At 38.0% G+C, this 27,718-nt stretch overlaps 3 protein-coding genes across 4 annotated transcripts; 2 read left to right on the top strand and 1 right to left on the bottom strand.

Moving 5' to 3' along the window:
• The first annotated feature begins 538 nt into the window (after positions 1–538).
• Positions 539–11,580, top strand: LOC140748039 (sodium/potassium-transporting ATPase subunit beta-2). The gene is made up of 7 exons (XM_073080722.1): positions 539–681; positions 8,191–8,319; positions 8,809–8,931; positions 9,420–9,598; positions 10,020–10,124; positions 10,554–10,722; positions 11,323–11,580. The coding sequence occupies exons 1-7, from the start codon at positions 546–548 to the stop codon at positions 11,430–11,432; spliced, it is 951 nt and encodes a 316-aa protein (XP_072936823.1). The 5' UTR covers positions 539–545; the 3' UTR covers positions 11,433–11,580.
• A 1,903-nt stretch (positions 11,581–13,483) lies between these two features.
• LOC140748181 (sodium/potassium-transporting ATPase subunit beta-2) lies at positions 13,484–21,240 on the bottom strand. The gene is made up of 6 exons (XM_073080924.1): positions 21,118–21,240; positions 20,189–20,363; positions 16,756–17,010; positions 16,070–16,362; positions 14,979–15,147; positions 13,484–14,071 (listed from the first exon to the last, which is right to left on the bottom strand). The coding sequence occupies exons 2-6, from the start codon at positions 20,361–20,363 to the stop codon at positions 13,968–13,970; spliced, it is 996 nt and encodes a 331-aa protein (XP_072937025.1). The 5' UTR covers positions 21,118–21,240; the 3' UTR covers positions 13,484–13,967.
• Positions 21,241–25,629: 4,389 nt separating this feature from the next.
• LOC140748269 (uncharacterized) lies at positions 25,630–27,552 on the top strand. Of its 2 annotated transcripts, XM_073081052.1 has the most exons (3): positions 25,630–25,765; positions 26,230–26,797; positions 26,828–27,552. In XM_073081052.1, exons 1-3 carry the CDS (start codon positions 25,736–25,738, stop codon positions 27,103–27,105), a joined length of 876 nt encoding a protein of 291 aa, XP_072937153.1. In that variant the 5' UTR covers positions 25,630–25,735; the 3' UTR covers positions 27,106–27,552. The 2 variants fall into 2 exon arrangements, with proteins under 2 accessions (XP_072937153.1, XP_072937152.1); XM_073081051.1 differs by having other exon boundaries at positions 26,230–27,552.
• The last annotated feature ends 166 nt before the right edge of the window (positions 27,553–27,718 follow it).

Genomic DNA, 27,718 nt, shown 5'->3' with positions numbered 1-27,718 from the left:
AATTAATGGTTAGTTAATTTTAGTTATAAAGCAGTTAGCTAATGTTAATCGAATTTAAGCTTTCACTTTGTATTTAGTGCTCATACGAGTAGTTGATGAATTTTCGATAATTATTTCTTGACCTTATTTGCGTCCTATCCTCATGTGCAAAATGTCATTCATGCCTTTCAACCTCGTTTAAACAACACCATTTTTGCCAGTTTTAGCTTTCAACATAAAAAAGGTTTGGCCGAAAATTTTACACGCATCCGCAACGGTGTAATTTTTAAGGTTCCAAAATTAGATCGAAGTAGCAAACGACCTTACAGGCCACATGACGGACCTAATGGTTATTCTAATCCAAGGACATCTGTAACCAACTCCATGTGAAAAGGGCCATAACTAAGGAGGTTACCCAATTTCGTCCTCATAGAGGCTACAGCGTGTAGGCATGATCAGTATAGCACCTCTATATTCCACACTCTACCTACGCATGAGCACTGGGCAGCCCTGAGCATGGTGCTCAGAGTGCTCACTGCTCAGTCAGTGTTGGCTCAGCGGGCGGGATGGGCGCGGACAAGCCGAACGGAGCGCTGAACTACTGCCGGCGGCCGCCGCAGCGCCCCTTCCTCCAGAAAATACAATACGCTATCTGGAACCCAGAGGAACGCACCTTTCTGGGCAGAACGCCGCATAGATGGGGTAAGATTTATGTGCATCTTTTTTATGTTTTATATATACGAGCAAATATAATCTTTTGGAAAATATTGATTTTAAAGTTTGAATGATCGAGTAAAAAAAGTTTAATCCATTTGAATGTTATTTCGAAGTCTAAAAGTAACAAGTGAATTTAATCAGGTTTTTTTTTAAATATTACATTAACATGGTCTATCAGCTATTTTAATGTACTAATTAAAAGCCGTTGTTCAAAATGTTAAAAAATTGTAGCGCGGCCAAACTTCCTAATATGCCCAAAATACTCGTAATAAACGCATAGGTAGTCTTGATTCGCTCTACATCAATTTTCTAAGTTTATAAATAGTTTTGAATTCTCATTTAATTTGAAAAAAAAAAACAATTGCTCGTAAATCTTAGCAAGTTTTGGAAAAAAAATCCCTATAGTCGTCCCCAAGGACAGCCATGCATCAGTTTCGGGTGTGATTCCTAACCAGGTAAGTCTTTCAGGTGCTAGAACCTTTCGACTTTGGAGGCAATATCGCTATAGCTATTTTTGCCTAGTAACGGCAGTGTTAAATACTGTGTTCTGATTTAAAGTTCAGTAAGGTAGACCCTTATACAAAACTTTCGAACTTAGTCCGCGGGGTTAGCAACATATATATCTGGTGTGACACCAACTCTATTAGGGGTACATTACAGTTGTCAGCTGTAAAGGCTTTCTACTTTCAGATAAAATGCATGCTCGTTGACTATTTGTACTTATTGTACTTTATTATTGAAAGAGGTAGAACCCTTTGTGGTTCGACTCCGGCGGCACCACCGCCACACCTATTTCTGCCTTATAACAGCAGTGTTAAGCGCTGCTGTGTTCTGGTTTAAAGGGTGTGGTAAGGGAGACATACTTTTCCGAGGAGTTGCAGCTTAGTCCTCAGGAGTACCGGCGCATCTGTGGCCGACCTCAGGTTGGAATATTTAATTCTATCTGGGGTTGATTACAGATGTCGATGGGCGGCAGTAGCCAATTACCATCAGGTGGACTGCAGGCTCATCTGCTACTCCTATATTATAAAAAAACTTATATTTTCGACAAAATCAATATTAAATCTACATTATTTTAAATTGTTCTCCTTGTAAATGATTGCGTGTTTGGATGTGTGCACATTGTACCGACACGTATTCCAATGTGAGTCCATCGGTGTAGAGTTTTAGTTTATAGCGAGAACTTTCAGCTTTATTAAAATAAAAACGAAGTAGGTATAACACAACTTCATTCCATATTTTACGGCAAGTACCGGTTGAATCATACGCGTCGGTTATTTCGGAATAGTCGACCATAACTCTGAAATAACTGAACACTAATACCGATACTGAAATATACCACTACCACACCTATGTCCAACTAGTACTACTAGTGTTAAATGTTCCACTTTGATAGGTAGCTACAGTCTTATCCGAGACGTTCTAACTAGTCTTTAAGGGAAGCAAGGCACCCGTGGCTCTCCGGTTGTGTTCCATCGGAGATTCCGGAGTTCTCCACTAAGCGCCGAGGACGGCCACCGGGGGGGGTTTAGTGCGGTAAAAAACCCACATAACCTGGCGTCGCTCCCACGTCGTCGGATATCTTTTGAAGGTTTCCCCCTCGTAAACAAAAAAAGATTGTCTTAGGCAAGAATCTAATCTTTTCTGCGGTAGATTACCTACAGATGTCCGTGGGTGGCAGTAGCCATATACTATCAGGTGGATTGCACACACGTTTTATACTGCTATTTTATTAAAGAAAATTAAGAACTACATACCGATTCCATTAGGGTTCGGTAGTCTAAAATCTTCCAAGTCCTCATGCTAAGAGCAGATTCTGGCCGTGGGGCACTGGGGCAGTGGTGGCTTTAGTAAGATGGTTTTAAACTACATTATAACAGTAATATTATTGCTAACTTACAAATTAGTGTGGCTCAAAGTATGCAGCACATCGTAGTAAGTCGATTTGCGGAATTTGACCAAGTGAAGTAAAAAAGGCTATAAAAACATTGAACTGAAACGGTGAGTACTTGGACGTTCATTAAGACATTTAATTGGTAGTACTCGTAACATTTATGTGCCATCAGATAGGGCAGTAATTGGAATTCAAGTTTATATCTGATAGGCATTTTTATGTACCTGTGTAAAGACGGCAAACAAGCTGACAGCTGACAGCCTATCGTCAGATCATAACACCAGTTAAGTAACATCATCAGTTAAGTAGCTCATGCATATGGACAATTGTAATCGATTAGAAACAGAGTATGTCCTATAGTAAATTGATCAGAAAAGGGTATTTACCCCTAAGATGTATTTGGAACGCTTTATGTTTGTCATCATCATCATCAACCCATTATTATCCCCCTGCTGGTCTCGGGTCTCACGGGTCTCCTCTCAGAATGAGAAGGATTAGGCCATAGTCCACCGCGCTGGCCAAGTGCGTATTAGTAGACTTCACATATCTTTGAGTTTTTTTTAATAAATCTCTCAGGTAGAAAGGTTTCTTCACGATGTTTTCCTTCACCATTTTAAGCAAGTGATAATTAATTCGAATACGCACATAACTTTGAAAAATCAATGCGTGCCTTGGATTTGAACCTCGGACCCCTCGTTCGAGAGGCTGAGTTTTTAAACCATTAGGCTATCACTGATTTTACTAATATATCTAAATATACATGTGCATCGTTTGTCTATCTGTTTGGTGAAAGAATTATGTACTTTATGTACAACCGACATGAGTGAAACATATAGGTAGGTACTTTAGGTACAATAAAAAGTATTTATTTTAAAAGTGTAGGTACTGACGTATAAAGTAGTATCGATATCGACTTCGCTAAACTGACGTCAGGCCGTAAAACTGATGGCCGCAAATAGGGGGTCGGCCCAGGGTTGACGGCACTGTTTTATAAAGTACGTATAGTCTGCGTAAAGATGTTAGTCCGCTCTGAATATAGAAATGAATCGCGTCGCCATAGTAAATCGTATGACTACACCTGCTCGCAACAACTTCAGAGCGGACTAGCAGTTTGGCGATAACTATACGAGACAACACTTAGCAAAGCTTTATTCTGTTTTCTTTTTCTAATCAAACTTAGATTACCCTTCTGAGTACTCTATCGATTTATAGAGTAGGTACTTATAGAGACCTATGAGAATATATAAATTTTATTGACGTCGATGTGACGAAAAAGTATGTCATCGCTGCCGTACCTATATTATTTTTAAAGATTAGGTTGATTAGTGCATCATAGTACCGCGAATGGATACGGTCTAATATCTATTGCGACTAAAATCTTTCCCATAAGTTTTTCTAATAATGCTTGTGATTTTGCACGGAACATTTAAAAAGTCTGATATTCCTGCTCGATCCACATGTGAACAATGAAAAACATATGCCGATGTTACATCTCACAAGGGTTTGGGAGTTAAGTTGGAACTCTTATACATTTTGCCTTATCCTTCAAATCGAGACAGCAATAGGATTTGCTGTTAAAATAACAGGAAAAATTAATGGCTTCAGAGTGGAGCCAAAAAAAAATTCAATTTATTTTTGAAAATACCTTATTGAGGTATTGATGACCTTAAAACTTCGCTAGCCCTTATTGATTGAGCAACGACTAGACATAAGCAAACTATAAAAGACATTTGTGGTATCTATTGCTTATGTAGAGTTGGGCGGTGGTCGCTCAACGCAAACCGATACCTCTAATGACTATGGGGGCGGGCGGCACTCAATTAATGGAGACATTTTCTAGACATACATAGGAACTAGATGTAGGTAGTCTGTACGAAATTTTCCGCCCTTGTAACTTTTAAAATGCTTTTAAATGAGATTGGATATTTAATATTACGTGATATTAATATAGGTACATACTCTCTCTCGTCTCGGCATAATAGCGTTGGGGTAAATTCCTCATAAATAGAGATTCAGGCTGTTACCATGTAACCCTAATAACAGGTACCTATGTTTATCTCCTCAGTATAGGCATTTAATTACGCGAGTCTTTTTGGAGATTTTGCTAAAAGTATACCTACTATTTCAAGAGTGCTATACTTTTAGTGGCGGAATTTAGCACAGAGCCATGCTTGCCATGGCGTCAGTACGTCACGAGGGTCGTAAAACGAAGCCAATCCCCGACAAGTGACGTGTTTGCGTTAAAAGCAAACACTGTGTCCGAGGCGAGTGTTTGCTCGCCACTAGATTGATTTGGACAGAAATGCTTTGGACTTGGTCGTCATTTATTTGGGCTGTTTGGTATTTTTTTATAAGAAGAGTCACAGAAGAGCATGCAGTCCATCAGGTGATATGATTTATAATCAATCCCATATACGATTAAATTCCTACTTGAGGTCGGACACAGATGCGGCACTACCCTTGAGGACTGAGCTGGAATGCCTTGGTAAAGTGTGTCTCTCATCACACCGTTTAGTAATTGTAGACTGGTCATTTACTAAGAGGTCACGGCCTGTATATTTTCAGGTATCCAGATTGCATTGTAACTAAATTAGAAATTATTCATTAACACAAATCTATCTTGAGCTAAGAGAAGGAGTGGAAGGTAGATAAGGAATGCTTTAAATACGGTGGAAGTTCCCAGGCATCACCGTCACTCCTTGTGTATCCTTATTCAAATCCGCCACTTTATGACCCACTAGGGGGCACGGGTCTGTCCTAAAATTGATGAAGGCCTGGAGTACACCATCAATATGCTCTAGTACGATTCGGTGAAGAAAACATCAGTCAGAGTTCAATCGGTTTCGGATGCCATAAAATCGCCCATGTAGCCTCCGTAGTCTTAACGTTAAGACTTCATCTTGAATGATAACAAGAGCTAACAACGGCTCACCTTACGAGCTAGTTAATGCAATTAAGTCATTAATGTTAGTCTAACATGATCGATCCTTACGTTGTAGCCGGATCAGTACGCCGAGGTATGCGCAAATCGTGTTTATTTTACGTAAATCCAGAAACTAACTAGACTTCAGACGTCTTCACTATTAATATACATATTTCTGCGTGCACATAACATATGAGCAGTAGTTTATGATGTACTCTTTAAAGTAAACAGACCATGGCCGGTTTTACGGATGCTATTTCAGTACGCAACAGATCGATTTTAGGCGAAACATTGCGAAAATGTTTATTCGCACCATGGACATTGAATTGCGAATGCTATTTCCGCTGGAAAATGCAAGTGCGATTCGGCTGATCGAGTACAGTTCTGCTTTTGTTGCTATTCCTGACTTGAAACTTAGTTATTAGCTAGTTATTTAGGTGATTACAAGTTTAGACGTATTAGTTAGTAAAGTAGGAAAACTGGATTAACTCGTGTCTTTTGTCAAAGGATTAATTTTGGTAATAGCTGAACCTCTTTTTACGGAACTTTTGGGCAAAGACAGGATGAAGTCAAGAAAAAAAGGTTAGGTACTCTTTATGACAAAGCATGTAAAGTTTGTGGTGTAAAAATTCAAGATATAAGTATGTGCTTGAAGATACATTGACATAGAAGATACTATCGAACGGCCTGATTAAATAGTGACTTAATTTGGTAATTAAGCATTTAATGCAAGGTTCTTTGGATGGTATAATACCACATGGTTCAAGTTGCACCTCCGACCAGGTGTCTAAATGATGAATATCATTGCATTGATCAGGTTGTGAGTTTTCGTGTGCGTCTAATATGACACAGGCCATAAGTGCAAAACATGTTATTTATTGGTGCATAAAGTATATGAAATTCAATTAAATGATTTAATTTAGAAGCAGCATATAAAGGCATTATACGTATTTAAAGCATTGTTAAATTCGACAATCAGTTGTTAATAACACAAACCAATAAGAGTTCTCATTGTATTTCAAATAATAAAAGCGTAGAACTACATTTAGCATGTTTAGCGACACCGTACGTCAATAACGTATATTAAACGCTATGTGTAAGTTAAGTATTGTTAAATGTAAGTGTTAAGGTTAACACATAGCGATGGAGAATTAATGCGTTGACTATAAGCGACGACAGTGGTCGACTGTCCTGACACCGATGATCATCGTGCGACCGTCGACGATGGTCGTCGACACAAAATGTCTCTTGTGATTTATGTCTCTTTTTTTTGTTCACGAGGGGGAAACGTTCAAAAGGTACCCGATGACGTGGGGGCGACACAGGGTTATGTGGGACACTTACCGCACTAAAGACCCCCGGTGGCCGTCGTCGGCGCTGCGTAGAGGATGCCGGGATCTTCAAAGGAACGCAACCGGAGTCCTCTTGCTCGTTTCCCCGTCGGGTTCCGCCCAGTTGAGCTTGACGCTCGCCACACCGTCTGGTGCGACGACGGTATGCGACCACACATATCGCAGTCCTTCCCGGGGTGTGATTTAGATCCCTAATTTTAATGTTCATGTTCTGATGTGGTATGGCGGATTATGAGGCGTTACAACTTAGTTTTAAGTGTGTTAGATTCCTATATGGACCAGATCCACGAATGCCTCAGCTATTTCTTAAAGTAGGGTAAGAGGGAGATACAAATACGAGGCGTTCCAACTTAGTTTTCAGGGGCAACAACCCATCTACGTCAGGTAAGACTGCGATTCTATTTCTATCCAATGTCAGTGGGCAGCAGAGATCATAGCATCAGGTGAGTTGCATACACGTTTTCACAAATTATAAACATTTTTAAATAAATTAATTTAAGTGGCATTTCAAGCGTACCTAGTCTAAATACTTTTAACCTTATGGTTTAAAAGTATTATACGGTATTCGAGAAAAATATTTCCTGCTTGGAACAGAAATAATGTAGTCGTTTTTGATTTAATAAAGATTGGGAATCATTATTTTGGAAATATCGCAATCAAATCAAAATTTAATTGTTAGGTACGTATAATTTTGTCCCTGTAGTTCCGGGAAGAATAGGGCTACGGTATCCCCTGCCTGTCGTAAGAGGCGACTAAAAGGGGGCTTCCGGGGTTGCCGGCGGCAAGAGTGGGAGCTCAAACCGTCCGTAGAGCAACCCCGAGAAGGACGGCGGCATGTGTGGTCGCATGCCGTCGTAAACACTAGATGTGAGGGAGGAGCGTAAAGTGCTCCCCCCAGGGCAGAGCCCGACCGGGGTATCGCGTTTGGAGGACTCCGGTTGTGTTCCATTGGAGATCCCGGAGTTCTCCACCAAGCGCTGAGGACGGCCACCGGGGGGGTTTTAGTGCGGTAAAAATCCCACATAACCCGGCGTCGCTCCCACGTCGTCGGGTACCTTTTGAAGGTTTCCCCCTCGAAAACAAAAAAAAAAAAATTATAATTTGTAAGAGTAAATTTTAGTAGGTATCTTTATGAAATGGTTAAACAATGTGGGCGATTACTTAATATTAAATTAGCTGACCTGCATTGCGGTCGGTTCTAGGTTCGATTTCGGAATTATCATTTCTGGGTAGGTAAGGTAAAGGGTAAATATATGTAGAAGTGGCATTACTGTCAGAAGCTTTGTGTATTGAAGTTTTTTTTATTTCTCAACTTCTAATTCCAGGGGTGATCGGCTTGATATACCTGGTGATGTACATCTGCATCATCATCTTCTTCTCCATCTGCATGTGTGGGCTGCTGGCCACCATGCACGACAGGATACCCTACTTCACGCTCGCTGAGTCCATCATTGGTATGAGTTTTCGCATTTATTACCCAGGACATGTTACAAAATTATTCAGTACATTATTCTTCTATTTTATCGATAAAATAATTATAATTTCGGTATTTTGAATTTCTACAGAATCTGCTTGAATATTAATCTCTGACTGAATTCTAAGCGTGGCAAGGTGTCAGCCAAGTTATCAAAAAAAGCGTGTTAAAAAGACCTGACGACATGGCATCGTGTGTTATATTTGGAAAGAGGCACTTCACAAAAGAAATACAGGAAATGATACGGTATAATTATCAGGATTAAGTGTGTTAAATATAAAGTTTAAAATATCAACCAATACCATCTTAATGAATAGAGAAATGACTAAACCCAAATTGGGTCAACAGCTCCAAGAACAGTCATTTTAAGGCGGAGTCTCAAGAAATTGTTAGGCGAATTAGTTTAGCACAGCACAAATCCTTATCTCGTTACAAACGTTTGCTCATTATAAATGCTTATTATTTTCAGGTGACAACCCCGGTATGGGACACAGGCCCATCCTGTACGAAGAAGGAGCACTAATCTGGTACACTGCTAACAACACAGATCAAGTCAAGAAATACGTGGATAATATCGACAAGTTCTTAGAACGTAAGTACAACCTATTAAAAAATAAAGCCAAAAACTTGCCCAATATGTACTGTAATAATTCAGTAAGTAGATTAATTGCGAAATCTCCACACCTTAGATATCTTTGTGATAGAAATCCTACATGGTATAAGATAAGTTATTTTGTCTTCTTTAGCGGCGTTTTGCACTTTTTGTGATGGGTAAAAATATTAAACCCGCGTCAGGACACCTGACCTGATCGAAAATTCGTAAGACTGTCATATTTGTGTACGACAGCGCAATAAATGAGTATAGTATTTTACCACATAAATGATACTACTTTCATCCTGATAATTAAAGCAATTTTTCCCAAAATTATTCCCTAATTCCAAAATATCAAAATTGCACAACGTTATTATTCAAGTTTTCACTTCTGCCGGCATTCCCGGAGTGGAACCCGTTGATTTTTTTAACATGGTCACAACTCAACTATATCCGACAACCTTGGATAATTCTGCTTATTTCCACAGCTTATAACAACAAGTCGTTGCTAATCAACAAGGGGGTGAACCAACGTGACTGCGGGGACGTGAAGCCGCCACGAGAAGAGGTTTGCTCGTTCGACCCCAAGCTCCTTGGGCCCTGCTCGAAGGAGAACGACTATGGGTTCCCTGATAAGACACCGTGCATTATTGTCAAGCTGAATAAGGTATTCAATATTATAGTGCGTTATATTGATCTTATTTTTATGTAATGCAATAAAATATACAGCCTGATGTTAAGACATCTGTTAGTAATCTGACGCGAGGGAGGAAGGTAGATCACATATGAGTTACTACAGTTATAATCTGAACATTGAGAAGACGTTCTGAAGTTGTTGCGAGCAGGTGTAGTTATACAATTTGCTATGGCGACGCGATTCCTTTCTATATTCAGAGCCGACTAGGATTTTAACGCGGGCTACACTGCATTACTACGAAGTAATAATTAGTTTTTACTGTAAAACCATAATGTTAGATAAACAAAATGTCCCTTAATAACCAAAATTTGTTTTCATTGAATCATGATTGTACTACCAATGATATGAAGGTTAGAAAGTAAATCCTTAATTCAGACGTTTATTTTTCCAGATATTCGATTTTGATCCAGATTTCTTTGACGATCCGGATAATTTGCCTGAGGAGATGCCTCTTGAAATCAAAGAGTACATTAATTCTACTACTAAGCCTCAAGAAGTAAGTTTTACCTACTCGTATACCAAACCTTAGTTTGACTTACATATTTTTTATAGTAATTTACATTATAGAATAGTAAGACCACAACCCAACCCAACCCAACTTTTGTGCGGGTACGTGTACGTGAGTACAACCACGCTGCTGCAATGCCTTATAGGCATATAGATGTATATGTTACCATAGTTGGCTAGTCCATGAAGGAAGTTTTTAAAACGTCCATATGGTCTTCAATTAGTTTTAACATGTATTATCCAATTACAACCTGGATCGACGGCTTAACGTATTCTTCTAAACATGGAAGAGGTTATAAATTTTATTCAACAAGACGAGGTAACGCATCCATCGACTGCGCCTGACGTTGCTCAATTTCGTAGTTGTAGATCTATCATCTGACGTTTCAAGTTACAAAAGAAAAATGTTTGTTTCCAGCTTCGTAAAGTTTGGGTGTCGTGTAAAGGCGAGCGGCCAGCTGACGTGGAAGCGCTGGGCCCGCTCAAGTACTACCCGTACCCCGGGTTACCGGAGACCTACTTCCCGTACGACAACACCCCGGGGTACCTGAGTCCGCTGGTCGCCGTGCAACTGCTGAAGCCAACATGTTAGTTCGAAACTATTACTCTGCAGAACTTAAAAAAATAGACAATGAGAAACGATTTTTCAAAGATCCCATGTACGCACATAAAGACGAGTACACAAACATTTTGTTCTGGAACCTAATATAAACTCATAATCTATATATATAAAAGCGAAAAGATACTCACGTTCGAAACGTATTAATCAAGGTTTTGACTACACTACTGAAGCTATAATCATGAACGACACACGATACACAGTGACGAAAAAAAAGCTTTTATTAATTAAATATGAATGCTACTTTATCGTTAAAATTATTAAAGGTACAAATTGACTATAACAGTTATTTGTATGTCATTTCATATTTTTTTACGCGGGCGAAGCCGCGGGTTCTGCTAGTTTAATATATCTGCATGATCGGGATCGAACTCGTAACTCCCATTGTCATTGATGACCTTAAATAATAAGGCATATGTAACTGAATACGATTAAATATTGCGTTTCGTTTCGCAAACTTTCGTTTATGAAAAAGCGGCGAAGAAATCTTTCTTTATTTAATTTTATTATATCTATGCCCATTGTTGAGACGACTCTACGTTAAAGTGAGAATTGTTGATTTTTCCAGTGCATCAAATAATAAACATCCGCTGCCGGGCGTGGGCGCGTAACATTCAGTACACGGACAGCCTGAAGGAACGCCTGGGGTCCACTCATTTGGAGATCATGATCGACTGAACATATCAGCTGACTGCATTATGATGATGATGACGTGTGACTACATATCAGCAACAGTCAGCATCATACAACTCATATCAAGTGTTACGTAGTAAGGCTTTGTTGAAACCAATGCGATTAGTTTGGTAGGAAACATCGGATTTTTTTGATTCATCATAGTTGTTCATCATAGTTTTTTTTTAACAAGTAAATCCAAATTGTCCTTATCAATGCTTGACTTGCAATTGACATAAGCATGTCAGTTTTCACTAAGAATTTTTAACCTTTAATTAAAGATTAAGGAAATATGTATGTATATAAGAGCAATATGCTCAATATGCAAGTATGCTTTAAATTTTAACAATAACGTTGGTTTGAACAGTCTTAATTATATGTGTAATGTAACTGTGCCTTAATTGTACCGTGATGTGTTCTGGTGAATTTTGTACCAGGAAAATAACTGATTTTTAAATTCAAATATGTTTTAGCAGACTTTTTAGCATTGCCAAGAAGTGCATAATAGTATTATGTGTTATTCCGCAGATTCATATGAAAATATTTTGTAACACCATAGGTACTCATCGAATGCGTGTTTTGGATCAATAAATAAGCATTTTTTTTAAAGGCGGTAGAACTCTTTGATTGTCGCCTACAATGATCACACGGTAATTATATTTATTGCTGACTTACCTATATCTACCAGCGCCGCTATGTTTTGGTTTAACGGACATGATACAGGTACATATTTTACATAAAGTTCCAGCTGAAGGCATTCGTAATAAATATTTGTGATTTGTGTCAATTTTAGGTAAAGCTTAGTTCCAGATTAGGACTACTTGACGCTCTAATCGATTGCTTAATTTTCTTAAGGCCTAGTCCGACGCTGAGGACATCACTTCTGTTTATCCAAGTGTTCACCAACAGCAGTGTAGCTAATGAAATAATCGCAAAATGCAAAATCCAAGTTGTCAATTCATAAATGTTATATAGGTAAACGTGATGTTAATTTGTAACATTTTTATGTATTATTTATTAAAAATATTTATTTTACTATTTTAAAATAAATTGTGATAATAAAATACAACACATTTATAACTGTTCCTAGTCGAAATAATTATTTTTATGTAATGTTTTAAACATTTAAATTATATGCACAATAATGTATGTCGCAAAGTGTACTTAAAATATACGGTGTAATGAGTTGTATGATTTTTATTTAAATAATATAAACAAATTGTAACACAATCACAGGTTAATAAATCTAGTAGCAATCGTTTTGATATGTTGATTTCTTGATTGAATACTTGCATGACCGGGAATTGAAGATGGAACCCCCTGGCATACGGTCTTGGAGAATTATTTTATAAGAAATTATTTAGGTTTAGTGAAGATGAAAATATCACGCGGACACCTACATGTATAAGTTCTATATAACTTCTTCGTTAGTTATGTGAAGTTTATTAATCCACACTAGGTTATAGAAGAGATCCGAGCCCAGCTGAGGGACCGTAATGAGTTGAAGATAATTATTGTTAGTAGATTGTGTGGTCTCATATTAAAAGGTGGCATATTTCTACTTCAATAATAAAGGACCATTTTACTTGATATAGGCATTTATTGGAATTTAAAAAAATTAATTAACAATCTCATACTCATTTATCCCAGCACTTCGTTTTTATAATTACGGTTAATTAAATCTCACTCAATAGTATTTAATGAAACGGAAAAACGACAAGAAATTTCAGGCCAGTACTCAAAACAATGAAAATTACTGGTTACTTACATAATTTATACGTGTAAAGAAAATATGAAAGGTTATACAAATAAAACTAAGAAATTGAACTCGTCAGTGACTTCACCTCCTGTGTTCTACTTTTAGGCACTAGGACTAATATTTAGGCTATAATTAGGTAAAGCCAATTACAAAATCCAAAACAATGAAAATAAAGGAAAAATACAATTTGTATTAAGATTTGGGATGGACTTTCTTTAATACTTTTTAGTGAATAGAAAAATAAGTTTTTTTGAAATATTTATGATTTTTATAACAGTTACATAACTGACTACATTAACGACAGTAAAACATTCAATCAATTATTATACAATCAAAATGAATGTAAATAACAGTATACTCGTACCTAATTAACTAATTAAGCAAAAAAAAAAACAAGCATAATACTGTGACATTTTTGGTCTCTTGTAAGTAATAAAATTATTATTCTCACTAACACAACTCATAACTTTTCTACCAATGATTTACACACTCACATTTGTTCATTGGTCATCTGTTCTTCTTCGATCTTCTTAGGTCTTCTTAGTTCTCATTTTTGTCTTCTCTATTGAAATGGTTACTATACAGGGTGAATTTTTAAGGGGTATTCTTATTATGAACGACACTTTTCGATGATGGAATAATAGGCATCTCTATCAATTTCTTGTCAATGTTAACACACTTTCAATTTAAACATATTTGATCGCGTATTAATAATAGAAGATCATATGAACTATTACTACAACACCTTGCTTCTACTCTAGTGTTCTTATTTGCTTTTAGTTCTATTCGATCATAATCTCGATGTGAACGGACCCCATTCCCTCGTGTCTGTCGTACATGATGTTGTGAGCCCACGCGCGGCATTCTATGTTGATCAGCATACCAGCTGGAATTAAAAAGCGAAGAGACTTAAACTCTATTAACAAACTAATTAAATGCAAACAAATATGCTATGCATAGAATAACGATCTTTATAGTAAGCAGATCGTCGTCGTCGTTACTGTCCAACCGCTGGGCCGGGTCTCCTCATAGAGTTGAAAGGAAAACTGTTAGTCTTAAAAGGATGATGATGACGATGAATGATTACCTATGACTTTTGCCTATTGGGGACTTCAGAAGGATTATTCTGTGGTACTTTTTACTAATATTTAAAAGTCAAAATTTACTTAAAATCAAAATCTCAATTCAAAAGGTTAAAACATTTTTGTTTGAATGTTAAAAAATATTTGCTCTAAATCGACGTGTGTTGATAAATGTTCGCGTGTTCACACATCATTATGTCTACGAGTATTGATCGAGTAATCAACTAAATGGTTTTGTAATCACCTGCGGTACGATTTTTTAATGTCATAAGTTTCATGAAAGAAATTTAACTCATTTATAACTTAATATAATTTTATTAAGTAATTCACTAAATTGAGTTTTATTTAGGGATACTCTTGGCAGGGTATTTTAGAGCGCTAAGTAGTAGTCTGGTGGAATGAAGTGTTGGCTAACCTGGATGTTTTTGAACCGCCTATTAATAAAACCATTGAAAAGGTTTAGGTTCCACCATTGAATGAGAATAACTGGGATCGATGAATTTCTATCGGTAGCACGGAAGCGCATATGAAATGTAGGCGAATGTTAAAATTAAACTACTATATTCAAAAAATTCGTGACTTGCTTTATGAATATCAGTTCCCGCACTGCGAGATGGTTAATTTATATGAATGAGAACAGAAAAACTATGAGAAACAGAGATGGAAGAATCTCGGTGGTGGTAGTACCTCAAATCTTATAAGGTAACTTACTTTTCGGCCTCTGCATATGGACAGCAACCAAGGGACTTAGGTAGCCGTCCTGGTTGGTGTATGGGAAGTAGTACCCCGGGAACCCTCTGTACGGCAAGTACTGGATGGGGCCGATGTTCTCCCGGTCGGCCGGGTTCTCGCCTTGACAGGAGACCCACACCATGTTCAGCTGTAATGACAATAGTTACTGATTACTGATATAAAACAGCGATAGCCTGGGGGTTAAGAAACTCGGCCTCTTGATCGAGGGATATGTGGTTCTAATGTTAACTTTGATCTTTCAAAGTGTACGTATTAGAAATTAATTAAGGGTATTACTTAAACGGTGAAGGAAAACATCGTGTATGTGAAATCAACCAAGTCGCACTTGGGCAGCGCGGTAGACTATGGCCTAATTTCTTCTCATTCTGAGAGGAGATCCGGACCCAACAGTGGGACAGTGTGATATAAAGTAATCTAGGTACTTAACAAATCTCTGAATTATTTCTTTTTTTTTGTCTTCCAAATATCTACTAAGTGAAATGTATATTTTAAGCTTGGTAAAAAGATAATCACGAGAACTTTGTACTCTTTATAAAAAAAGTTCGAAATAGGTCAAGCTTCACAGATCTTTTAAGTATTTGTATGGTGGTTCGCAAGTAAATCTGTTCAGTTTTTAGTTTCATAAGACTTCAAATAAAATTTGTCATAATCAATAGCTATGAAACATTTTATCGTGGCGTAACTATAACAATATTGGATTATTTATTTATGTCTATATCTCTCTTGAATTCTTCAGTCACCTCATGTCATCATCATCATCAACCCATTATTGTCCCACTGCTGGTCACGGGTCTCCTCTCAGAATGAGAAGGATTAGGCCACAGCCCACCGCGCTGGCCAAGTGCGTGTTGGTAGACATCACATACCTTTATATATATATTTTTTATTAAGATTTCTCAGGTATGCAGCTTTCGTCACGATATTTTCCTTCGCCGTTTTTGCAAGTGATAATTAATTTGTAATACGCACATACATTTGAAAATCAGAGGTGCGTGCCTGGGATTTGGACCTCGGACCCCTTGATGTAACTCCCACCTCATGTAACTTACATAATTTTTATCATACGCCGTCATATTCCGGATATGTTCCTTCAAGTCTTCTGGCATCGCCTCCGGGAGGTGGTCGGAGCTGTTGTAGAAGGCTGGCTTCCATCCGAAGATCTTGTTGAGCTTCAAGAAGACGCAGGGCGTGGACTTCTGGTACGCGAAGCTGTTCTCCTCGACGCAGGGTCCCCAGGCGCTGATGTCCACGTCGCAGACCTTACCAGCCGGTGGTGGCAGCTTGAAGTCGCAGTTGTGTATGTTCTGACCAGCACCAGCGTTCTTTCCATCTCGTTTATAGGCTGCAATAGAAAGAAAAGCTTTCTTTACTTACAAAACGAGAGTATACGAATTTTCAAATTCTGCACATATGTATCGTACTTTATCATTTAAATATTCGTTTAAGCAGCTACTTATCACATTTAAATAATATCCTTTAGAGTGTATAGACAACAAACATTAACTCACAGAAAACAAATACAGGTCTGTGCTTTAACTATAGACACGTATAGACTAACTATAGTAGTTATAGTGCATTGAATGCACTTTTAATCCAAATTAGTACGAGTAATTTGAACTATTTGTAGTAACCCAGTAAAATAATTTACATGCACATAATATCGGTGTTAAATAAAAATCTTAAATAAGCACTTGAAATCTTTCTTTGTGAATGTGGCCTTAGTTACTAGGTGTACCTGTCAAAAACTTCGACAACTCCTTAACCCAGAACTGGTAGCTGCCGGGATCGTTGCCCCTGTACCAGATGACGCTGCTGGCGACCTCTGGAGGCATGGGCCGGAAGCCGAGGCCAGGGTTGGTGCCAATGATGCTACTCTCCAGCTGCCACTTGGGCTGCCGCGCGTCCAGCAGCTGCATGAAGGTCCACATGCATATCGCCACCAGGATAGCAAGTGCCAAGTAGAAGATGAAGTAGAATAAGACGATTTTGTCTGTGAACAAAAAGATGATGTAAAGTAATTACTGTATATGAGAATTCTACGTCATACCTCTGTTCTTTCCTAATGTACGAACGAGACACATATATATGTATATAACAGTAAAAATATTAGGTCATCTGAAGTTGATTTCACATACGGCGATGCTCCTGAGGACTAAGGTGGGACGCAAAACTCTACGGTTTACAAGTCGGATTCGCCATATCCTCAAAATCAGAGCGCAAAAAAGACTTTTGATCTTTGGTTGGCAAAACTTTGATAGATTGATTATGGATACGGCTACACACCAATAATCAAGATATATCCACCAAAATCCACTTTTCGTTCTGTGACTATTTCAATCAATACCTGACGAGTGAAGCATTGACTTCAGTTAATAGTTTATCTAGATAGGATCAGTTTTATCTAGATTACGATAATAATGCACAAAGAGTCGCCTTCACAAATTACTACCTGGGACAATATCTTCAGTGTTACGACATAGTTATCAATTATCACATTCAGTATTACGGCGGGCACAATAGTTATTTGTTAGTTACAAGGAAATAAATCTATGTTTATTGTTATGAAGCAATGACTGACGTAAGAATGTTAGGAAAAATATTTTAAGATTTTTAAAATGTAGGTAATATTCATTCTTGTTATTTTTTCCAGCCTTCAGATTTTACCCATCTAATCAAGGAGGCTTTTGAAATGATTTTATCAACCTACATTTGTGTATAATATACACTACATATATTAAAAATACTGAGGTACAATGCTAAACTATAAAGTTTGTCAGAATGTTGTATGTACCTCCCAGTGTTAATTCAATTTGGTAGTGTTATAGGAAAATTACCGCTATCCTCAAAGAAATCCGAGCCGCAGCGGCCTAATTGACAATCAGATTAAGTAATGTACATTGTGCAGAGTGGCTCCGCTGGTTATCATACGATCCGGTTTGACCCCACTGCTGCCGGCAACGCATCCGTCGGCCGATTATTGTGATTTATTTGCAGAAACCTTTTAAATTCATTTGGTGGCGTTGTGGAGAAATTACCACTATCCTCAAAGACAACCAAACCTCGGCGGCAGTGGCGTAACTATACCGTATGAGGCCTGTGGCAAATTCATTACATGGGGCCCTAAGAAAAATCGTCATATTGTAATTTGATTTTGCAAATGCCTTATAGACATTTTTCGCCCACGAATACGTACTTTAGTAATTGTTTGGTCCTGGTGACCCTTTTTTCCATGCTAATTGCATCTGTAAACATTTTAAGAGAATTTATTTTTCGCTTTATACACATTCCAGAGATTTTTTTTACCATAAAAACTAACTTTTGAGCTCGCAACCTCTCAGGCCGATGGCCCCGTCAGGTCGGGAGCCCGTGGCATTTTGTCAGTCCTGCCACCCCACAGATATACCCCTGCTCGGTGGCCTAATCGACAATTCGATTAAGCAATGTACATTGTGCAGAGTGGCTCTGCTGGACATACATACGATCCGGTTTGACCCCGCCGCAGCCGGCAATGCGTCCATCGGACGATTATTGTGATTTATTTGCAAGATCCTTTTTATTCGCGGTATCCTCTGGTTAAATGATTAACTGATCCGCGTCGCGCAGGTACCAGGTTTGATCAGGTCAAGCATGTATGCATGTATGATGTATGGAGATTTCCGTCTCGATGTTTGTGTATTTGTCTTCGTGCATCCACGACAAAAGAGTTAAATTCAACTAGTGAGATGGGGATTTTATTTTATGGAGGAAATTATATTAAGTATTTGGGTCTTTGAAGAAATTCAAACACTATCAATTTGACGACCCGCGTGGCGGAGCGGTCACCATACCGTTCTGACGCGCGAAGGGTCCCGGGTTCGATCCCCGACCAGACAGATATCTAAATGATGAATTTAGATTTGTTTCTGGTTCTGGGTGTTTGTGTATTTGCACCGGGAATCCTAGTGTGGGGCTGTGAGTGTAGAAAGCGTTTAATTTATATGACATATTGTATAAATTAACATAAAAAAGTTACGAGCTTTAGGTACCCCACGATTTAACCGCGTTTAAAAGTATAAATTCTCTGGAGATTGCATGGGTTTTGATTATTGCACCAGATTTTTTTGTCTAAAATAAAATTCGCTTAAGCTATTCCTTATAACATCAGCTGTAGTTAGCTGATGAAATGAAATGAAAATTTTAAAATTACCAAAAGACCTTCAAAATTGAGCCAATCATTTCGGAGAATAGTCACAGCAAACACATAGACAAAACTTTTAATAATTGTTATTTTGTTACAAGTACCGTATATAGGTACTTTCATATTTATGTAGTAAAAAGCTGTTACTTCGACATTACCTACAAACACTTAATTGTTTTATTAGTAGAGCTATACGATTTTACAAGCAGACTTCTATTAGTTCGGTCCTTGTCCAGACTCCATTCCCGGACCAGTCCGGTCGTGGCCGGCGGGCAGGATGTCACGCAATGAGCTCATTGCTTCAATTCATCAGCTTCCGGTGCGCGATCACCTTGAGCTATTGTCGCTAGTTGACCGTTTGAGATGGTATGACGTTGCTTATCACAGATGGCTTTTTTCCTACTGTTTCTGCCAATAACTGGGTAAGGTCTGGGTATGGCATATTTTGCTCATTTGCAGATTGGTGGAGGAATGTACGCGTTTATTAACCACTCATATCAAAGTCGATGTTGCTCATAAGGTTTCTGTTAAGGTTTAATATTTGCTATACTACTATGTTTAATAATTATTTATTTTTAGGTTTAATATTATTTATTTTTAGGTTTAATAATTGCTATATTACTATGATAAGTAGTATTTTACACTCACAGCCCCATACTAGGATTCCCTGAGCCGTGGGTGTCATGGACACATATGTAACATGTAGAAATGTAAACTTATCGTTTAGATATTCTGTCCGGCCGGGGATCAAAGCCGGAACCCTCTGTGCGTCAGACCCTTATGGCGTTCACTCAGCCACACTCTTCAAAAACTCGATTTCTTAATAGGGGCGTCGAGCTTTGAATCCCAGCCACGTAATATCATAAAATTATATCACCTTTATGAGAGAAACTATTACAATATGATCGATTTCACTTGTGATTTAAATTATGATTTAAAAGCATACATTTTTGAAGTCCGACTTAAAATTTAGAAGTCTACTAATACTCACACCAGCTAGATCCAGTTCGGCCACAGAACTGCCTCGTCTTCGGGTTCCAGATGAATCTCTTGATGCGCTGCTCCTTGGTCATGGGCGGCTCCTTCTCCTTGTAGTAGAGGTTGAACCTCTCCAGGCTCGTCAGGTCCGACGGCCGCTTTTTCACCGTCATCTTCTTCGTCGTCATCTAGTTGAGATTTGGCATTATATTTTTTTATTAAATTTAAGATTATAAAAAAGCCACTAAGGAGTCTGGCTAATGTCAAGTAGTTATCGTCGTATGTAACCCATTTGGGTTATCTGACTTATTTAGGTCGAAGCTCGGCTTGAGGTCGATCACAGATTCGTTACTGCTCCGAGAAGTAAATTGGATAGTGTAAATGGATAGATAATTAAAATAATACCGTTTGTATATTTATGTATCCTGCAATATACTTCGGTAACTTGGCAGTTATTTAAAAAATATAGTAATATTTTGAATTATTTGCTAAAAGCAGATTAGTGACCTTGTTCAGATGAAGTGTTACAAAAGGAATATTAATTTCAAATCTTTTAATTCAGTATTTAAAAAAGATTTAGGACTACTGTATTCTGGATTTTTAGACTGTAGGAAAGTTTAAATAAAATTTAAGATGTTCCATGAACTCGTAAATGGGTACAATAGCTCTTTGGCCGATCTCTGGTTAGGCTCCTAATTGTTGAAGATTTCAGCAGCCTATAGCAAGTTCTTTATGATAAATTTGTTGCAAATCTTTCTCGTCCCATAAATGTGCAACACCGATCAAGGACCAACGAATTTAAAGTAATATTAGATAGTTATTTATTGTTTGCATCTGCACGCATCCTTCGTGGGAGGGGAGGGTGGTACATGGTGGTACAAAATATCATGCATATTAGTTTAATCTTAACCTAAAGTAATATTGGTTTAAATAGTTCCTCACCTGTTCCTCTTCGCGGCGCAGGAGTGGAGCGGCGCGTGTGGGAATGTGCGCACCGACTGCGCCGCTGTGCGCGCTCCTCCTGCCGACGCGCAGGATAATGGGATGGGGTTATACCGTATGATGTAATGAGTTAAAGGTCTTAAATAAGATGTTTTTTGTGGGACTGCTCTTTGCACTTATAGCCCCATATTATTTTGTTACATAATGCCACTTCTATAGTTTTGGGGAAATTTTAAATAATATCTAATTTATAAGTATTGTCTTAGGTGCAGTTTTATAGAAAAGAGGTGGTAAGAAGCGTTGTGAAGTTCAGTAACCCTCATTGCATAAGACAAAAATACTACCTGGTTCTTTCAAGTACCATATCCCTATGGTACACCCCTTATTTCCTAAATCGTTATAAGAGATATGTAAGAACGCGTTTTAAGTATTTTCACATATTCTCTTATTAATTTCCAAAATAGAAACAAATGCTGATTAGTTAATTACAGAAAAAATTTATACGTGGTATCAGAAAGGAAGGTGGTAAAACCCTTTGTGATTCAACTCTGGAGGCACAAGCGCGACATCAGTGCAAAGTGGTGCCGCATTCTGGCTTGAAGGACGTAAGGCAAATATACGTATTCGAGGCATTCCAAATATCTTTTCTGCGGTTGATTACAGTTGTCCATGGTGATGGCGACACACTGTTAGATGGACTGCGTGCTAGTTCATCATCATCATCAACCCATCAACGTCACTGCTGGGCACGGGTCTCCTTTCAAATGAGAAGCATAAGGGCATAGTCTATCGCGCTGGCCAAGTGCGTATTGGTAGAATTCACATACCTTTGAGATTTTTTAAATCTCTCAGGTATGCAGGTTTCCTCACGATGTTTTCCTTCACCTTTTAGCAAGTGATAATTAATTTCTAATACGCACATAACTTAAATCAGAAGTGCGTGCCTGGGATTTGGACTTCGATCGAGATGCCCAGTTTCTTAACCACTAGGCTATCACTGCTTTTTTGGTTATTAGTTAGCGTCTTATATTATAAGAAAAACTGTCATTATGTTAATATACTCATATGAATAGACAAATTTGGATATCATTCTCCTTTCTAATGTAATTTTATGGTAGTATATATTTGTAAGTAGGGTAATATAAATGTATATCTTTGTATAAGATGGCGTAAGATAATTGTACCACAACAATGCTTTTAATTAATTTATTGTGTGTAAAACTTGATAATATGATAATGGATGTACATATGTAGTACCTAAATGTAAATGAGGACCACGAGAACTAAATGTGTACTGTGCCAAACTGGCATACAGTTTGCCAGAATTTAAATGTTGTTTGTAAGTCTTATTTAATGAATAAATGAAAAAAGAATATAGGTACGCTTGGCGATCTTGTGCATAAAGCGGTCCACTTCGCCCCCTCACATGTGATCGCCACCTTGCAAATGCTCCTATTTGTGATCTGCAATGATTTATTAGCCTTCACCTTGCAGCGACGTTTGTATTGCAATATTCTACCAATGTTACCTTCACTTATGTAATCCATAAGTTGCAACATTTCCTAATTACGAAGAACAATTTAAGTATAAAGTGATAATCAGTTATCGGTGATCGGTTTTTAATTTTTTGTGAACAAGATGTCTTAGGACTTATGTTGACAATAGCATCAGTTTGAGTTCGCTGCCTTCGCGTGAAAATTTTGTAAAAGGATAGTTTCTGTAAAAGATGGGTTTCGCAACGACAATACCGCTATGTTTTGGTATCATATAAATAAGCATAAGGAAATATTTCAAATATAGTTTGATACATAGTTTTTATTTTTGAGTAGCTATTTAGGTATAAGGGTCACCACTCTGTGTCCCTTACTGCTCTACATTTAATATTTCAGGGACATTGAAATAAGGAAGGTATTGCTTCAATAGTTAACAATAACTGAAAAACAAGTATTCTTACAATAGATTCCTTATCAACTTAATCGCACATACATTGCAAAAATGACACGTATTCACCAAATGACTCGTTATCAATCCATTACTGTCCCACTGTTGGGCACGGGTCTGCCCGATTGACCAGTAGATCATCACAGCTTTTTTAATGCCCTGAAATTAATTACACATGAATCTATTTTATTTCAACTATGGTCACAGTCTTCATGTACTATGACCAGGATAAAATGGGTAGCCCTGTACCTGTAGCGGCGCGTGATGACGCGTGTCTGAGGTCAAACCGCCAGGAAGTCGCTCCGACATCAATCAGGCGCGTCCGCTCGTAACACTCATTTTAGGTACACTCCGTTGCTTTAGTCTTTAAGACTATTAGGAGTATCTACTCGTATCTATCTTTTTGAGGAAAGTAACCTTTACTTCAATTGAGTTCCTTTACTGTTTGCTCGGTATGGGATTCTCTTGGGAGCAAGAGGCTTAGACCACAGTCTGCCGTGCTGACCACTCTACCCTACTTTCCTTATTCCTTATTTGCCCTTTTCTCTTTTAGATGCAAAAATTGTCTGTAAAATAAGACCGCGTATAACATTTCTAGCCTGTAATGTATACTATTGTTAAATTCTTAATACTGTCAGTATTAATACTGTAAGTATGCAAAAAAGTGTATTCTATTCTACGGGTAGACTCATACTCTTGAAATTTCTTTAAGAACTCTCAGGAGTACACTTTCATCAGAATACCGTGTGATAAAATAATAATTAATTTCTAATGTTAGTTATATACCTACTTAGTAGCCCCCCACCTGTGACTGATGTCGGGTAGATCATCTATTCTAAGTTTGACACAAATGTCCATTGCAATGACCGCTTGCTATCAGCTGCACTACTGTTAGCTACTTTTATCTTGTAAAAAACGACGAAGTTGAATAAACTGTACAATGAATAATGTACCGATATATTATCCTGAACAAAATATAATCTTGATTTGCGTTAAATGTTGCTCTTAGCGTTTTAAATCAGGATTTTTCCTGCCTCGGGGTCATGTCTAAATGAATAAGTACGGGAGAATTAATTTAAAACTTCCTTGAAGGGCCAACGGGGCTAAGATAATAAATTATGATCGACGATGATCCACGGTGAGTTTAAAAAGCGAACAAGAGTACCCTTTACATTGGGATCGGCGTCAATCATTCGGGGTCAAGCTATCTGGATATATGTTTGACTGTCGCTTCGATATCGCTAAGTTGTCGATATTATATGTCGTTGGTGTAGGTACCTGAATAGAGTTAATATTAGCTGTATAGTTTTATAATTAAATGACATAAATATAATTTAGCAATTTTTATCGAATTACATCTAACAAAATAGTAAAAGTGATACATAACTGCCTTTGCCCTGTAGGTACAACTGTCACCTTCTGAAAAGACCATTTCGTTTCTTTTTTGTAGAGTGACTTGAAGAGTTCTTTTTGTAGAGGTTGTTATATATTCTACAAGTATATATATATATAATATATTTATACTTGAAGAAGATTGTGCAAGTCTAATATGAGTCCAATCGAGGTTGATAAAACCTTATTTTTCGCCTGTCGACGTTGGTAGATACTTGAAAGGTAAAGATAGATTGAAAATCTGTAGCAAAAAATCTAACCTATCTATACAACACTAGTTCCTGCCTAAACAATTTGAGTACTCAGAAAGCAGCGAATTAAAAATATTTAATAGAAAAAACAATATTCAACGATTTCGATAATGTTACGATACATTCGGTCAATCAATATCGATAATCGCTTAACGAGTGACCGTGCTATGCTTCGTATAGCGGGACTTTGTTAAGGGGTGAGACAAGTCGCGCCGCCTCGCATCGCATCGCGAATCATGAGGAATGACGTCATGCGTGTTTGTAGGGTTGCCAAAAATATTTACAAGTACTGATAAAATAAAAAGTTATTAAAATTTAAATGAAGATTAAAATTTTAATTAAGACGGTCTGTTGGAAAACCTTTACTTTTACGCCCCTACTTTAGTAGGCCTGTGGTAACTTTGTATTATGTCAGTACTATAATTATTAATTGCCGTAAATACTGTTACAACACTTAATCTGCAATTGTCACAATTAGTCCCAGCACTGCAACTTGTAGTCAAATCTATTTAAAGTTGATCTCATATTTGTCATGATGCTATCGTCACTGAAAGGCTAGAAGTCGAATACGCAAAGTGGCTACTTTTTCGTTTAGGTGGTTCTGAAGTATAAAGTAACTTTGCGTGTTGACGATATTAATATTGAAGGTATTCATTTATATTCAAATTTCTCTAGAATTATAAAAAAATCAAGAAATCGATTGCTTACAAATAAAGCGACTCCCACAATTTAACCGAATCCAACGGCACCTCATATATCCGTCTAGCTGTTTATTTTGGTGGCCATGGCAAAATGGCACATACATACCTATGTATGTATGTCTATACATAATATATAAGACACTCCGCAGTCGGGTAAAAAAGAAGAAAAAGAACCCGTATGTATTTTAACAATGTAAAAACATTTACGTAGTACCGCCGCTGGCAGCCCTAACTCTACAGGATCGAAAAACGATTACCACTGAGCTCGTATAAAAGCGCGTCCTTGGAAGCCTTCAGCCAACTGTGATCTTGTACGCGAAACCTTCACACGCCATGGAGGGACTCAGGAATATATCTTTGATCGTGAGTCAATAATTTAACAAATCTATCAATCTATATTATTTTATCTTTATATTGAGGTATATATTGTTATGAAATAGAAGTACCTATTACTTACCAAACAAGCATGCACTATGCTTGATGGCGACTAGTCATCTTCGCCCATATATAAAAAAATAACTTAATAATAAATAGTTAACAAGCTCCACATTAGGTCTTAATCTACGATACGTGCCATGATCAATTACATAGACAAGGGTAATCCACACCAAGGATAGAAATCTAAATTCAACCTTTAGAAACCTACCTAACCGGGGATCCAACCCAGAACCCTTTGCGTGTCAGACTGGTAGGTATAGTGATCGCTTCGCCAAGCCATAAAGCAGAATAAATTATGTACTTTATATACACAAACTTTATTCGTTTGTATTATCTTTATGAATGTAATAGAACATCATTGAACATTTATCTATTTCTTGTGCTTCCAGCTTTTGATCATTGCTGTCTTAAGCAACGCCGATGTAACTACAAAAGAAGTCAGAACTACCGCTCTATCAGAGAAGATCATCGGAGGCGTCATCGACCTGGTGCACAGCCACAAGAACAAGCCCACAACAACACCGGCGCCTTACCCGCAAACCTACCCGAACCAAGGATACCCACCCTATCCTCAATACCAGCAATGGAACGGACAGTCCTACCAGGGACAAGGCTACAACTACCAGAATCAGGGGCAATATGGTAATTACCAGAATGGCTACCAAGGTACAACTTACCCCCCGAATAATGGTAATTACGCCCCAGGACAAGCCTACCCCGCGCCCGCAGGGGGCTTTAATAACGGCCAAACTCAATCCCAGGGACAGTATCAGATAGTTTATCAAAACCCACCACCAAACACCCAAACGCAGTACGGTCAGAATGGACAATACCATAACACTCAATCGAACCAGTTTCACGGTCAGGGGACCAATTCTTTCCAAGGTCAAAACCAGCCTACTGGTGCTTTCCAGGGTCAAACCCAGCCCAGTGGTACTTTCCAGGGCCAGACCCAGCCTTCTGGTACATTCCAGGGCCAGACCCAACCTTCTGGTACATTCCAGGGTCAAACCTACCCTACAGGGAGCTATCCGAACCAACAAACCAGTAACTTCCAAGGACAAAATGGGTCATACCAAAACCAAGGTGGAAACCACGGGGGTGGGTCCAGTAATAATCAGAATTACCTTACCGGTGGCCACCAAGCCAGCGGGAACGGTCAGGGACCAACCTGCGTGTGTCAAGCCTGGACTAAGCCATCGGAAACCTTAAACGATCCTGCTGCAGAGAAAACCGAAAAGATGATCAGCGAGCCTTCTATGTAGAGAAAATATCTGAATATCGTATAAGAGGTCAATAAATTATTGCATACAGCCAGTGCCATCGAAATCTTTAAAAGCTATTAATAAGACGACTTTAAAGTAAATACTAATAAATCATGTATACTAAGAAAACTTGCCCATAAGGCGATTTCGTCAGATAAACCTTATCTACAAAGCAGATGAAATCAAGCCAGCAAATCAATAGCTACAGGAATCTCTTCAGTCTTCGAGAATTGAAAACAAAGACAGAGCCAAGATTTTACATTTTTTGACAGAGAAACAGAAGGCTATATTTCAGAGAATGATTGTGTTGTTTCATTTATTTTGTCAAAAACTCTTTAAATTACTGAATGGTTATATTTTATAAATTATTTCTTTCATTTTGTATTATGACGTATTATAAAACAAGTTTACCTGAACTCAACAAATAAATGATATTTTAATGATAAATTAGTTTTTCAATGTCTGTTTTAACCTGATAAAATACAACACTTTTGACGATCTGCGAAGCGGAGTAGACACCATACCGATCCGACGCACAAACGTTTTCGGGTTCGATCTCCGGCCACATAGGTATCTAAATGGTTATATCTGTTAGTGTTTGTGTATTTGTCTT

Source organism: Epargyreus clarus, unplaced genomic scaffold (genome assembly GCF_041222505.1).
Source record: "Epargyreus clarus isolate Ecla_fem2 unplaced genomic scaffold, WU_Ecla_fem_2.2 ptg000015l, whole genome shotgun sequence".
In the NCBI taxonomy this organism is placed as follows: domain Eukaryota; kingdom Metazoa; phylum Arthropoda; class Insecta; order Lepidoptera; family Hesperiidae; genus Epargyreus; species Epargyreus clarus.
The sequence above is the reverse complement of the archived record's forward strand: the minus strand, read 5'-3'. Positions and strand labels throughout refer to the sequence as shown.

What these genes read in the sequence shown, in the direction of transcription:
- LOC140748039 (XM_073080722.1), top strand. Translation starts at nt 546, where the DNA reads ATGGGCGCGGACAAGCCGAACGGAGCGCTGAACTACTGCCGGCGGCCG. An exon ending in CAGAACGCCGCATAGATGGG is followed by an intron (nt 682 to 8,190) that starts GTAAGATTTATG and finishes TTCTAATTCCAG; the next exon opens with GGGTGATCGGCTTGATATAC. An exon ending in CTACTACTAAGCCTCAAGAA is followed by an intron (nt 10,125 to 10,553) that starts GTAAGTTTTACC and finishes GTTTGTTTCCAG; the next exon opens with CTTCGTAAAGTTTGGGTGTC.
- LOC140748181 (XM_073080924.1), bottom strand. Translation starts at nt 20,363, where the DNA reads ATGACGACGAAGAAGATGACGGTGAAAAAGCGGCCGTCGGACCTGACG. An exon ending in GTTGTCGAAGTTTTTGACAG is followed by an intron (nt 16,363 to 16,755) that starts GTACACCTAGTA and finishes TTTCTATTGCAG; the next exon opens with CCTATAAACGAGATGGAAAG. An exon ending in CCATATGCAGAGGCCGAAAA is followed by an intron (nt 14,072 to 14,978) that starts GTAAGTTACCTT and finishes TTTTAATTCCAG; the next exon opens with CTGGTATGCTGATCAACATA.
- LOC140748269 (XM_073081051.1), top strand. Translation starts at nt 25,736, where the DNA reads ATGGAGGGACTCAGGAATATATCTTTGATC. An exon ending in TCAGGAATATATCTTTGATC is followed by an intron (nt 25,766 to 26,229) that starts GTGAGTCAATAA and finishes TTGTGCTTCCAG; the next exon opens with CTTTTGATCATTGCTGTCTT.